Genomic DNA, 13,986 nt, shown 5'->3' with positions numbered 1-13,986 from the left:
TGCGAAGAGTTGACTCACTGGAAAAGACTCTGATGCTGGGAGGGATTGGGGGCAGGAGGAGAAGGGGACGCCAGAGGATGAGATGGCTGGATGGCATCACTGACTCGATGGACGTGAGTCTGAGTGAACTCCGGGAGTTAGTGATGGACAGGGAGGCCTGGCGTGCTGCTGTTCATGGGGTCACAAAGAGTCGGACACGACTGAGCAACTGAACTGAACTGAACTGAACTCTCACGAAAACACCAAAAGCACAACAAACTGCTGAACAACCATTGACAAAGAAGACTGGAAACTATCAAAAAATATATTTTACGTTCAAAGACATAGAAGAAGCCAAAAAAGACAATTAGAGAGATACTTTAGTGACATCACAAGTGGGAGACCCAAAAACTGCAAAATAATTATATTGCAGAGGTTCTCTTGCAAAAGTGAAAGTTCTAAGCCCCATCTTAGGCTCCTGAGGCTGAGGATCTGGCATCAGGAGGTGGAACCCCCCCAGAGCACTTGGCTTTGAGGACCAGCAGGCTTGAGGGCAAGAGCTCCACAGGACTGAGTGAAACAGAGACTCCACTCTTAGAGGGCTCACATATACTGGGATCCAACACAAAGTAGAAGAGGTTGGGCTAGACCTACCTGTGAGTCTTGGAGAGTCTCCTCGGGAGGTGAGGGTTGGCCATGGATCACTGAGCTGGGGGCAAGGACACTGGAGGCAGTGGCCCGAGAGAGTATTGATTGGCATGAGTTCTCACAGAGGTCACCATTTTGACATCAAGACTTGGCCCTGTCCAACAACCTACAGGCTCCAGTGCTGGAATGCCTCAGGCCAGACAGCCAGCAGGATAGGAACACATTGCTACCCATCAGCAGACAGGTTGTCTAAAGCTGTACCGAGCTCACAGCTCCCTCTAAACACACTGTTTGACAAGGCTTTGCTCACCAGAGAGACACACCCAACTCTTCCCACCAGTGGGCAGGCACCAGAAGTAAGAAGAGCTAAAATCCTGCAGCCAGCAGAAAGGAGACTACACACACAGAAAGTTAGACAAAAATGAGACAGCAGAGAAATATGTTCCAGATGAAGGACCAAGATAAAAACCCTTAAGATATCTAGATGGATTTAGGCAACCTACCTGAAAAAGAATTTAGTGTAATGATAGTAAAGATGATGCCAGAATTTGGAAAAAGAATGTAGGCACAGATTAAGAAGATACAAAAAGATATTTAACAAAGAGCAAGAAGATTTAAAGAACAGAGATGAAAAATAGAATAACTAGAATGAAAAATACAAGAGAAGAAATCAGTAGCACAATAATTGAGGTGGAAAAAATGAATTTAGTGAGCTGGAAGATGGAGTCTTGGAAATCACTCCTGTGGAACAGAGCAAAGGAAAAAAGAATGAAAGGAAGGACAGTCTCAGAGGCCACTGGGCCAACATTAAAAGCATAAATATTTGCATCATAAGGGTCCCAGAAGGAGAAGAGAGAAAGGGCTTGAGAAAATATTTGAAGAGATAATAGCTGAAAACTTCCCTAACATGGGAAGGAAACAGCCACTCAAATCCAGGAAGCACAGAGAGTCCCAGGCAGCTTATACCAAGGAGGAACATGCCAAGACACCTGTTAATCAAACTGACATAAATTAAAGCCAAAGTGAAAATATTAGAAGAAACTAGGGAAAAGCAACAAGGGAATCCTCATAAGGTTGTCAGCTGATTTTTCAGCAGAAACTCTGCAGGCCAGAAGGGAATGCTATGGTATATTTAAATTGATGAAAGGGAAAAACCTACAACCAAGAATACTCTACCCAGCAAGGCTGTCATTCAGATTTGAAGGAGAGATCGAAAGTTTTACAGACAAGCAAAATTTAAGAGAAGTCAGCACCACCAAACCAACTTTACAACAAATGCTAAAGGAACTTCTCTAGGTGAAAAATAAAAGGCAACAACTAGAAACAAAATTATGAATGGGAAAACTCACCAGTAAAGGCAAACTGCAGTAAAGGTAGGAAATCATCCACACACAAATATGATATCATAACCAGCAATTGTGAGGACAGTACAAATGGAGGATATTGGAAATGCATTTTGAAATTAAAAGACCAGCAACATAAAACAATCTTGTATGTGTACAGACTGCTATATCAAAATCTCATGGGAATAAAAAACTGAAAATTTACAAGAGATATACAAAAAAGAAAAAGGAATCCAAACAACACTAAAGTTAGTCATCATATCACAAGAGAACAAAAGAGGAAGGAAAGAAAAAAGACCTACAAAAACTAATCTAAAACAATTAACAAAATGGCAATAAGAACATATTAATACATATTGATAATTACCTTAAATGTAAATGGATTAAATGCTCCAACCAAAAGACAGGCTGAATTGATACAAAAATAAGACCCTTATAAATGCTATCTATAAGAGATCTGCTTCAGATCTAGGGACACATACAGACTGAAAGAAGATACATAGATGGCCCCAAGTGGTGGGGCACAGACCTGAGAATCACCTGTGCCAGTAACATTTCTCCCAAAAGGATACACAGATTGTGAAAAAGCACAGGAAAAGATGCTTAACATCACTAATTATCAGAAAAATGCAAATCCAAACTACAAATGAGATATCACCTCACATGAGTCACAGTGGCCATCATCAAAAGGTCTACAAATAATAAATACTGAAGAGGGTGTGGAGAAAAGAGAATCCTCCTACATTGGTATAACCACTATGGAGAACAGTATGGGAGGTTCCTTAAAAAAACAACTAGTAATAGAACTATATGATACAACAATCCCACTCCTGGGCATATGTCTGAATAAAATCATAATTTGAAATGGTACATGTACCCCAGTGTTCATTGCAGCACTATTTACAATAGCCAAGATGTGGAAGCAACCTAAATGTCGATTGACAGATGAATGGATAAAGAAGATGTGGTATGTTTACAATGGAATATTACTCAGTCACAAAAAAAGAATAAAATAATGCTGTTTGAAACAATATGCTTGGAGCAGAGATTTACATATTTTCATATGTTGAATCAAAATTTTTTTTAAAAGATACAAATGAACTTATTACTAAACAGAAACAGACTTACAGGTTTTGGAAACAAAGTTATGGTTACCAAAGGTAAAACCTAGGGGGAATGGGACAGTAAATCAGCCTCTTAGAATTAACATACACATGCTACTATACATAACAAGGGCCTACTGTATCACACAGAGAACTATACTCAAATTCTGTGATAACGTATATGAGAAAAGAATCTTAAAAACAATGTATGTACATGTATAGCTGAATCGCTTAGCTGTACACCTGACACTGAACAACATTGTAAATCACTTACACTCCAATTAAAACACAACAAAACCAGTACACTGAGGATTAGAGCTCTAACATGTGCGTTTTGGTAGGGCAGATCTCAATCCATAACACTGGTGACTATTTCTATGTCTCTTGTGGAGTTTCTGTTTGTTTTGTGTTTAAACTTTTGCCCATTTTGTGTGTCTTAATAGTAAGTTGTAAGAGTTCTTTTTATATTCCTTTAAGTCCTGTAACATGTATTGTAAATATTTCCTCCATTTAATTTTTAATGGTATTTTTTTTAAGAGCAAAAATTTTAAATTTGGGGTAGGTTCTGTATTTCTGTTTTTTCTTTTATAGTTTGTGGGTTTTGCTTTCTGTTGAAGAAATGTTTGCCTATGCCAAGATTGTAAAAAATATTCTCCATCATTTTCTTCTAGATATTTTATAACTTCAGCTTTTGCCTATGTTTGTATTTTGAGTTAATGTTAATGATAGCATGCATTAAGGGTCAAGGTTAACTTTTTTAGAGTATGGATATCCAGTTATTCTAACACTGTTGAAAGATAATCTTTTTCTCTATTCAGTTATCTTGGCACTTTCATTTAAAATTAATTGAGCAAATATGTTTGGGTCTGTTTCTAGACTCTGTTCTGTTCCTTTGATCTACGCTAGTACTACACTGTCTGGTTACTGTAGCTTTATAGAGTAATTTTTAATTTAAAATTCTTCTAATCAAATACTCTAAGTCTTCCATCTTTTTTCTTTATTTCAGAATTATTTTATTTGCTCTGCACCCTTTCCATGTACAATTTAGAATTAGCTTATCAATTTCTCTAATCATGCTTGCTTGAATAGTGACTGATACTTATTGGGACTGCATTGAACACATACATCATTCTGGAGAAAATTACTATCTTAATAATATAAACTTATGAGTGTGATTTTTCTTTTCTATTTATTTAGGTCATGTTTATCTCAATCAGCTTTTTTTTTTAAGTTCATTGTACAGGTATATTTAAATGTCTTTTGTTAAATATATCCCTAAGTATTTCATGTTTTGGTGAAAGGAGTTATTTTGCTTTATTCCTAATATTTTCTTATTTCATATTTGGTTTTGATATTAGAGAAATACTGCACTCCTAAAATGAGCTTGGTTGTGTTCTTTTTTTCTGTTTTTTAAAATAATTTGTATGGTAATTGGTACTGTTTCTTCCTTAAATGTGTAATAAAATCTACAGTGACACTATTGGAAGCTGGAGTTCTCGTTATATGAAAGTTTTAAATTCTGAATTATTTTTAGTAAGTAGAATTACTTATAACAGTTACTTCAGTTACTCTATTTCTTTTTGAATCAGTTTTGAAAAGTGGTGTATTTTTCAGAAATTTTAATGTCTCTTTTAAATTGGATTTATTGGCCAAAAAATAAATTGTTTTCAGTGTTATCTCATATGTATATGAGAGATCTGTAGTGATCTTTCATTTACCATTTGTGTGACCTTGGGCATATTACTTAACTTCTTTGTGCCGTAGTTTCCTCATTTATAAAATGAGATCTTTCTCATATTGTGCTTTTAAGAATTAACTGACATAGTGTATATGTATACAATGTACAGAACAGTAACAGGCAGACTTAGCACTGAATAAATGTTAGCTGTCAAAATTGAAAATAGTGTAGAGACTGGTTGACTCCTTTTTTTTTTTTCTGACGGATGACTCCTTGTTGATGAGCTTGTGGAGGAGTCTTACGAGTCTGATAGAGCTGCAAGATCCTTTTTAATCTTGTGGATTTTCTGACTGTAGGAAGTAGTTAAATTCCAGTGTTATTTTAATGGATATTGAGTTCTCAGCAAGAAAGGATTTCCTTTTACAGGTATTGGCTGCCCAACAATAGGGAAATATAGCAACTTGGGGAATGATGGGCTTTGATTTTCTTTTCTTTTTTTGGCCTTGCCACGAGGTTTGGGGGATCTTTAGTGCCCCAACCAGGGATTAAACCTGCACCCTCAGCAGTGGAAGCTCAAAGCCCTAACCGCTGAGCTGCCAGGGATTCCTGGGCTTTGATTTTTAACCCCTGCCTTTCTTGTACAGGGGCTTCCCTGATAGCTGAGTTGGTAAAGAATCCGCCTGCAGTGCAGGAGACCCTGGTTTGATTCCTGGGTCAGGAAGATCCACTGGAGAAGGTATAGGCTACCCACTCCAGTATACCTGGGCTTCCCTTGTGGCTCAGCTGGTAAAGAATCTGTCTGCAATGCAGGAGACCTGAGTTCAATTCCTGGGTTGGGAAGATCCCCTGGAGAAGGGTAAAGCTACCCACTCCAGTATTCTGGCCTGGAGAATTCCCTGGACTGTGTAGTTCATGGAGTCACAGAGTGAGACATGACTGAGTGCCTTTCACTTTCACTTTTTCTTGCACAGCACTGCACATATGTTGAATATAACTTGATGTTTGTTACTTGGATCTTATTTGACTTGCTTGTATTGAAGTATTCTACAAGATGCTTTCAAGAGAAGAATTTCTTGGTTCATATTTCTTTGCTCCATGAAGGGTGATATATATGACATTTATATTACATACACCTTATGCCTTGCAGATTATTTTCTAAACCTTTGATAAAGAGAGCTAGCCATGTTATTGGTTATTTAGAATTTCACTGTGTTGGTAGATTATCCTTTGGGTGAGAAAAGGAAAAAATATTCAGTTATAATCTATGTCAGGTTTTTTTCTGCAAAGGGTCAAATAAAGTTCAGTTTTTGTGGACCATACAGTCTCTGTTGTAACTATTTAACTCTGCTGTTATGGTGCAGTAGCAGCCATGGACAATAAATATGTAAATAAATATGTGTGGCCACATTTCAATAAAACTTTATTTATAAATACAGGTGGTAATGGACCATATTTGGCCTGCAGGACATAATTTGCCAACCCTTGATCTATGTAAGACTTATAAGAATTGCCTAGCCAGAGATTTGTCTGTATGTGCCCTTATAACAGTATTTAATGGGCTAAAATTGGTCCTCTGTAACTCTTTTATGGTGAAGATTTATCCAAGTATTCATATTGGCAAATTGTCTGGGAAATATATACCTATGTGGCTCCTATTTTAGAGTGAGGGTAAACATCCATTAAGAAACGCTAAGATTCAGGCTTCTGGTTCAAGATGGCAGAGTAGAAGAATGTGCACTCATCTCCTCCTGCAAGAGCCCCAGAATTACAACTAGCTGTTGAACAACCATCAACAGGAGGATGCTGGAACCACCAAAAACAGATATCCCACGTCAAAAGACAAAGAAGAAGCCACAGCGAGTGATAGGGAGGGCACAATCAAAATAAAATCAAATCCCATACCTGCCAGGTGGGTGATCCACAAACTGGAGAACACTAATACCAAAGAAATTCTCCCACTGTTGTGAAGGTTCTGAATCCCACGTCAGGCTTCCCAGCCTGAGGATCTGACAAAGGGACTGGGAATCCCTAGGGAATCTGGCCTTGAAGGTCAGCGGAATTTAATTATGGGATTTCCACAGGACTGGGAGAAACAGACTCCAGTCTTGGAAGGCATGAACAAAACCTTGCATGCACCAAGAGCCAGAGGAAAGGAGCAGTGACCCCACAGGAGACTAAATCAAAAATACCTGCTTAGTGTTGGAGGGCCTCCTGTAGAGGCCTGGGTCAGGAGGGTATCACCCCAGGGACAGGGGCACTGGCAGCAGCAGGCCAGGAACGTCCCCCTTGGTGTAAACCCTCTTGGACTTCTCCATTAACCCTACCATAGACCCCAGGGCTGAGTCGCCTCAGGCCAAACAACTAACAGGGAGGGAGTGCAACCCGACCCATCAGCAGATAATTGGATTAAAGCTTTACTGAGCCAGGTCCTGCTCAGTAGAGCAAGACCCAGTTTTTCCCACTGCCAGTCCCTCCCATCCAGGAAGCTTACACATGTCTCTTAGCCTCATCCATCAGAGGGCAGACAGAAGAAGCCAGAGAAAGCACAGTCCCACAGTAGCTAAAACAAAAACCATATTACAGAAAGTTAATCACTATGAAAAAGCAGAAAGTTATGTCCCAGGTGAAGGGACAGGATAAAACCCCAGAAAAGCAACTAAATGAAGTGGAGATAGGCAACCTTCCAGAAAAAGAATTCAGAATAATGATAGTGAAAATGATCCAGGATCTCGGGAAAACAATGAAGAAGATGCAAGAAATGTTTACCAAAGACCTATAACAACTAAAAAACAAATAGAGGTAAATAATACACTAGAAGGAATCAACAGCAGAGTAACTGAGGCAGAAGAATGGATGAATGACCTGGAGGACAGAATGATGGGAATCATTGCCACAGAACAGGATATAAAAAAAAGAATGAAAAGAAATGAAGACAACCTAAGAGACCTCTGGGACAACCTTAAACATATCAACAATCACATTTTAAGGGTCCCAGAAGTAGAAGAGAGAAAAAGTCCCTGAGAATATATTTGAAGAGATAATAGCTGAAAAATTCTGTAATGTGAGAAAGGAAATAGTCAACCAAGTCCAGGAAGCACAGAGAGGCCCAGGCAGGATAAACCCAAGGAGGAACACACTAAGACACTTAGTAATCAGACTGACAAAAATAAAAGACAAAGATAAAATGTTAAAAGCAACAAGGGAAAAATGACAGTATACACGGAACTCTCATTAGGCTGTCAGCTGATTTCTCAACAGAAATGCTATAAGCTAGAAAGGAATAGCATGATATATTTAAAGTGATGAAAGGGAAGAACCTACAACCAAGAATACTCTACTTACGAAGACTCTCATTCAGTTTTGATGGAGAATGCAAAAGCTTTCCAGACAAGCAAAAATTAAGAGAATTTATCCCCACCACACCAGCTTTACAACAGATGCTAAAGGAACTTCTCTAGGCAGGAAACACAAGAGAAGGAAAAGACCTACAGCAAATAAACCCAAAACGATTAAGAAAATTGTAACAGGATCATACATATTGATAATTACCTTAAATGTAAATGGATTGAATGCACCAACCAAAAGACATAGACTGGCTGGGTGGAGGAAGACATGTGCATGTATGCATTTCCACTTACCACTTTGTTCTGCTTGACTCTCCAAATGGATGTAATTATTTTATATTGTTAAGCTAATCATGTTCCTGTTGTGGCTTGCAGTTGTAATTACCTTTTATTTTTTTGTCTGGCTATTGATTGTGAAAAATGATAAATATCTTTTACTGTTGTGATTATGTATCTTTTATTCACTTAATACCATTGTATCATGATTGTTCAACAGAAAAATAATAGAACTCTATGTCACCAAAACTAGGATTTAGTAGAAAAACCTGCAGTCACTTTTTAAAATCAGAATTATCCATTTTTTGAAAAACACAAATGCCCAGGTATTGCTTTTTTTTCCTCCAGAGCTCCAGATATGTTTCTAATAAGCAGTCATGTTTAAAAGCAACTGGACTATGTGATGATCTTTTATCTAGTTTGTTCACTTTTTCTATTTCATATTCAGTGCTCCCATTTCATTTAGTTTATGTTTTCCAATCTCTCCATCTCTTCTCTGTTTTTTTTTTGATGTTCTTTCTCAAGCATAGTAGGAAAGCTTTTGTATACATATATATATATATAAATAATATGTATACTATATGTATTTTAGAAAATTTACAAATTTTTGCTGAACTGAAAAATTTATGACATTTTGATTCTACTTGTTTGACTCCGTATGACTAGAATGCTAGATTTCTAATTTAAAAAAATAGATATGCAATAAGCAACAAAGGTTTACTGTATAGCACAGGGAACTATAGTCAATATCTTGTAATAATCTACAGTGGAAAATAATTTCAAAAATAAGATATGTGTCTATGTATAGCTGGATTGCCTTGCTGTGCACTTAAAACATGTAAGTCAACTATACTTCAATAAAACATATATATATATAGAAAAAAAACACTAAGATTCAAGACAGTCTAACAGGTTGTCATTTCTGTTCACTCATTTATTCAGCAAATCTTTATAGAACACCTACTATTTACTTAACACTGTTCCAGGCTCTGAATATACTTTGTTGAACAAGATCTTTGTTAGGCCATCATGAAATACACACTCAAGCTGGTACACTAAAATTGATCAGGTAAGTTCATGCGTGTTATATATTTTCATAAGCCACATTGTGTCAACCACTATGTTACCACTGTTTTTAGAAAATTACTGTCTGTAACACTTTCCTTGTATAAGAATGATTACAGATTCCAATGAAAATTCCTTCATTTTTATTTAAGAAAAGAAAAGAAAGGGAACAAAAAATTAATAAGGAAATGAAAGAAAAAGCAGCAAAGGAACTGGAGAAAGAACATTTACAAGAAAAAGCAAAGGAAAAATATCAAGAATGGTTAAAGAAAAAAAATGCTGAAGAATGTGAAAAGAAGAAGAAAGAAAAGGTATTTTTGCTAAGGTGATCAGTTAGAATACACGACTTGGTGTTTATATGTGCCAACTATATTGTGTAAAGAATTTCTAATGGAAAATTGGCATTATCTTAGCATAATACAAATACATGTAGCTATCCCTACTTGTTATATTATGATTAAGCTTCATAAATGAATATGCATTTGTGATTTTCTTAGACTGATAAATATTAATAAGCCTATTGATACTCCTGCAGTCAGGTGCAAGCTTTTTGCTGTTGTTTATGCTTTTAAATATTATTCAGTGTACTTTTATGGAAAGTTTTATTACATTATTGTAAATTACTGTTCTATTTTAAAAGAACAAATTGCTTTTTTCTTCTTGGATTTAATATCATTGTTTAGAGGCAGCCACTTTCATATCACATCCCTGATCTTGTTAAATTTTGCTCTCTAATTATAGAAATATGATTCAGTGTTTCTGATCAGTAAGCCGTTGGGATGGGGAGCTACTGGGGAGCAAGTCAGTAGACTCTGAATAGAACTTTTAGTTACAGAATATCCCTGGAGATTCTTTGGTCTTGTCATTTTAAGGAAAAAGAAAAACAACGGCAGGCTGAATTACAGGAAAAAAAGGAAATAGCAGAAAAAAAGTTTAAGGAATGGTTGGAAAATGCAAAAAATAAACCTCGTCCAGCTGCGAAGAGCTATGGTTATGCCAATGGAAAACTCACAGGTTGGTTTTTATGTTATGTGGCTTACATAAATATGGCTTGCAGGAGCGAATATTATACATTATGTTTCCTTTTGACAGAAATAGAAGTGTGTAAAAATTATTTTTCTTTCAAATTACTATTTTCTGGAAGATTATAACATACTGTGTTCCTGTGGAGATACTACAAATTTGTTGTCATTCTCTAAAATCAGATACATTTTAAAGGCAACAGTGGCAAAACTGCAGAGTAATGATTTCTAACGTTAAGAAATAAGTAAAATTTTTACATTCCTTGGATCTTAAAGCCTTAATCAGGATATATTTAAGGGATCATTTTCTTTCCCTTTTCTAACCTCTCTGAGGCAGAGTTCCCAGTGTCTTTGGCTCATTATTTTTGCAGGGTGGAATACTAGATGGCACATGAACCAGACACAGACCTGGTTGGCTTTTTTGGCTTGGTCTGATTATAAGTGGCAATGTGTGTTTTCCTTTGTACTTCACGTTGGAAGCTCATACCTTGCTGATAGCTGCCTTCACTCGTTTTAAGTGATTTATTATTAAAAATACTCCCATTCTGTTTTGTTCACACAATAGAACATATTCCAGACTTTGTTTTGACCATCGTGCTGAAGTGTGTGTTGACATATGTATGCAGTCAAAGTGGGTTGCCGGTGTCCAAATGACACATTCCTTCTGTCAGGACTTAGGCCTCTCTTGCATGTCACAGAGGTCATCCACTACAGCTACCGAGCAGTCTGCTCCTTTATTTTGCTCTCTTGTTTGAAATAAGTAGTGGTTTCAACAAAACGATTGGATAGTAAAGTTAAAACTTAGATGGAATATATGTATTGACTAGAACTTAATTGCCAAATAATGGATTATTTTACCAAATTTGTGCTTAAATAAGTGTTATAATAAACATTGTAGTCTGCAAATGCCCTACTGCTCTTAATTACAAAACTAGAGTGTATGAAATCTGCTTAATTTGAGTGACAATGATTTAGAATTTCAGTGGTTCTGAACCACAATCTTGATTCACTTTAGCTACATATGCAACATACGTTTTTTCCTGCAAGCTTTAGTGTCCAACTAGGGAAACTAGTACATAATCAGAAGTTTCCCAGACTGAAATAAGAAAATGAAGATTTTGTTCAATTTAAGGGTTCTAAAGTTAACTTTTTAGAAGAAATGTTGTATGAGTTTTTAGTTTTGAACATTAATGTTCTTTGAATATTCAGAATTATCATTTATATTTTAACTTTTACTATAACATTACTGTATTTGAAAAGTATTGTTTGAAAATATTTGAGTTCAAGTTTTAAATGAGTCAGGTTTGTCAGTGATATTTTTGCCCTTTTAACATTTTAACATTTTTCTATGAATTTTAAAATAGTTCCTTTGATCTCAAAAAGTTTTTCTTGTTTTATTCTGATTTTTAAATAATTTTAGGTTTTTACAGTGGGAATTCTTATCCAGAACCAGCCTTTTATAACCCAATTCCATGGAAACCAATTCCTGTGCCTCCTGCCAAAGAAGTGAAGGATCTATCAGGAAAGAAGACTAAAAGGCCTGTGATAAGCCAGCCACACAGGGCATCCTCTCTGGTAATGCATAAAGCTAGAAGCAATCTTTGCCTTGGAACTCTATGCAAAATACAAAGATAGTAGATGTGGGAAATTACATGCTTTTACCTGGAGCTATATAAAATTGTTGTTTTGTTGCTCTACTATTAGTAGCTCAACATTTGATGTATTATTGTTAAGTTCACATTTTTGCATTTGTATATGGAGTCCTTAGAGTTAATTGAGGAAGATATTTTATTCATTTTCATTTTTATAAATGCTTCAAGGTTGATCTTGGAATATTGTTTTGCAAGATAAGTGACAGAATATCTAACAATTGTGTTTATATTTAGCTTATATTAAAACTACCCTCTAAGTACCAATAAAACAATTTTTTGTGTATTCTTTCATACACACATGTTATGTGTTTGTGTTTATGAACATAGTAAGAATAAGTCATTGAAACAAGCATTTCTAAACTGTATGCTCAAAATAATTCTTAGAAGAATCTAAAATGAGTTAGAATCCCGGAGTAATCAAAAACAGCCTTTGTTGATGACTTTTAGTATGTTTTTCCCTGTATAAATATTTGTAAATCACTAACTGGAATCATGTTTGGTAATGGAGAAATAAAGGTTGGGTTTTGAAAGGACAATTTATAAACATTGTTTTGGGCTCTCAATCTTAATTGATTGTAGTAATCTTTGGACACTAATATATTTTGCTATACTCTGTACATATACTTACACATTATAATTAGGTTGTTAATTTTGAAATTAGAAATGTCTGTTTTAGTTTTTAATATAAAATGTTGTCATGTTTTACTAAAGTTGAAATAAATCTTTATTAATAAATACTTGTTAAGGAAAGTAGATCAAAAGATTACTAAAATAGCACTCAGCCCTTCTTATTAAATTTTAAAAGTCTGTATCTTTTTTTAGGGGGCCATCAAGAAATGAAAATTTGTGGTGGCAATATAAAAGTTCAGTAAGTTCATTTAAAAGTGATTCCTATTTAGAATACATTCCATGTTTCTGCGAGGTTAGTCATCTACCAAGTTTTTGGTGATTAACCTTACAATGGTATTGGTCAATTCCAGGAAGCAGCAATGGGATTTTTGAAGGGTATTCATATCATCAGAAATCTAGAAAAACGCACTTTAAAAAAAATTTCTTGCTCATGGAGGTCTGTGAGCCCCATAAGGATTGAGCACTCAGGCTGAATGCTCATTCAATTCAGCCATCTTCATTTGGTTTTGTTTTATTTTTTTTCACTTCTAAGTGGAGAACAGTTTAGGAGGAATCAGTCGAGTTTATTGTGTCAAAATGTTGCTGAAATTTAAGAGACCTGACCATCCTTCTCATAACCTCTTAGATACAGTGCAACTTCCAGGTGATCATTCTACTCAACCAAATTCACCTTTGTACTGAGGTAGCAATAACCTTGCATGTGAAAAATAGCATACATAGGCCAGTATGCCTGGGGGTTTTAGGTATGGTTGTTCTATCTAAAAAAAAATCTTTATTTTCACACAGCAGATTAAGTCATTTAGGCTATTTTTAGATAAAACCCCCCTACTAACACTGTTCATTCAGTCAGTATTAGTTTGACCAATATTAGTTGAACATGTGAGGCAGATGTTTGCATATTTATTTAGCAATTGGAATGATATATTTTATCCAGCAAACATTTATAACCTAGCCAGGAAAACAGAGTAAATGCTGTAGTACAGTTTACTTAAGATCATGCTCAGAATTCAACTGGAAACACAGAAAGAAGATAGTTCAGCTTGAGAAGGGATTAAGAAAAACTACAAAGAGAAGGTGACGTTTGAGTTGGTGAAAGATAAGCAGGAATTTTCTAGATGGTTATGAGGCTGACCACATTCATGAATATGTGATGAGAAGTAGCTGGGGAAGAAGCAGGGGTCAGAGTAAAAAGGCTCTGTATACTGCAGAATTTGGACTTGATCCTGTGGACTTGTGATAACTTGTT

The 13,986-nt window shown here is 35.8% G+C and overlaps 1 protein-coding gene across 1 annotated transcript in view; it reads left to right on the top strand.

Annotated features, from left to right (window-relative positions):
* CCDC34 (coiled-coil domain containing 34) overlaps positions 1–12,646 on the top strand; it is a 46,034-nt gene extending 33,388 nt beyond the window's left edge. Inside the window, exons 5-7 of the mRNA XM_019975795.2 lie at positions 9,589–9,747; positions 10,309–10,450; positions 11,879–12,646. Coding sequence (XP_019831354.2) covers positions 9,589–9,747; positions 10,309–10,450; positions 11,879–12,093 — 516 coding nt within the window. The 3' untranslated portion in view covers positions 12,094–12,646. The remainder of the gene's footprint in view (positions 1–9,588; positions 9,748–10,308; positions 10,451–11,878) is intronic.
* The last annotated feature ends 1,340 nt before the right edge of the window (positions 12,647–13,986 follow it).

Source organism: Bos indicus, chromosome 15, assembly GCF_029378745.1.
Source record: "Bos indicus isolate NIAB-ARS_2022 breed Sahiwal x Tharparkar chromosome 15, NIAB-ARS_B.indTharparkar_mat_pri_1.0, whole genome shotgun sequence".
Classification (NCBI taxonomy): domain Eukaryota; kingdom Metazoa; phylum Chordata; class Mammalia; order Artiodactyla; family Bovidae; genus Bos; species Bos indicus.
The sequence above is the reverse complement of the archived record's forward strand: the minus strand, read 5'-3'. Positions and strand labels throughout refer to the sequence as shown.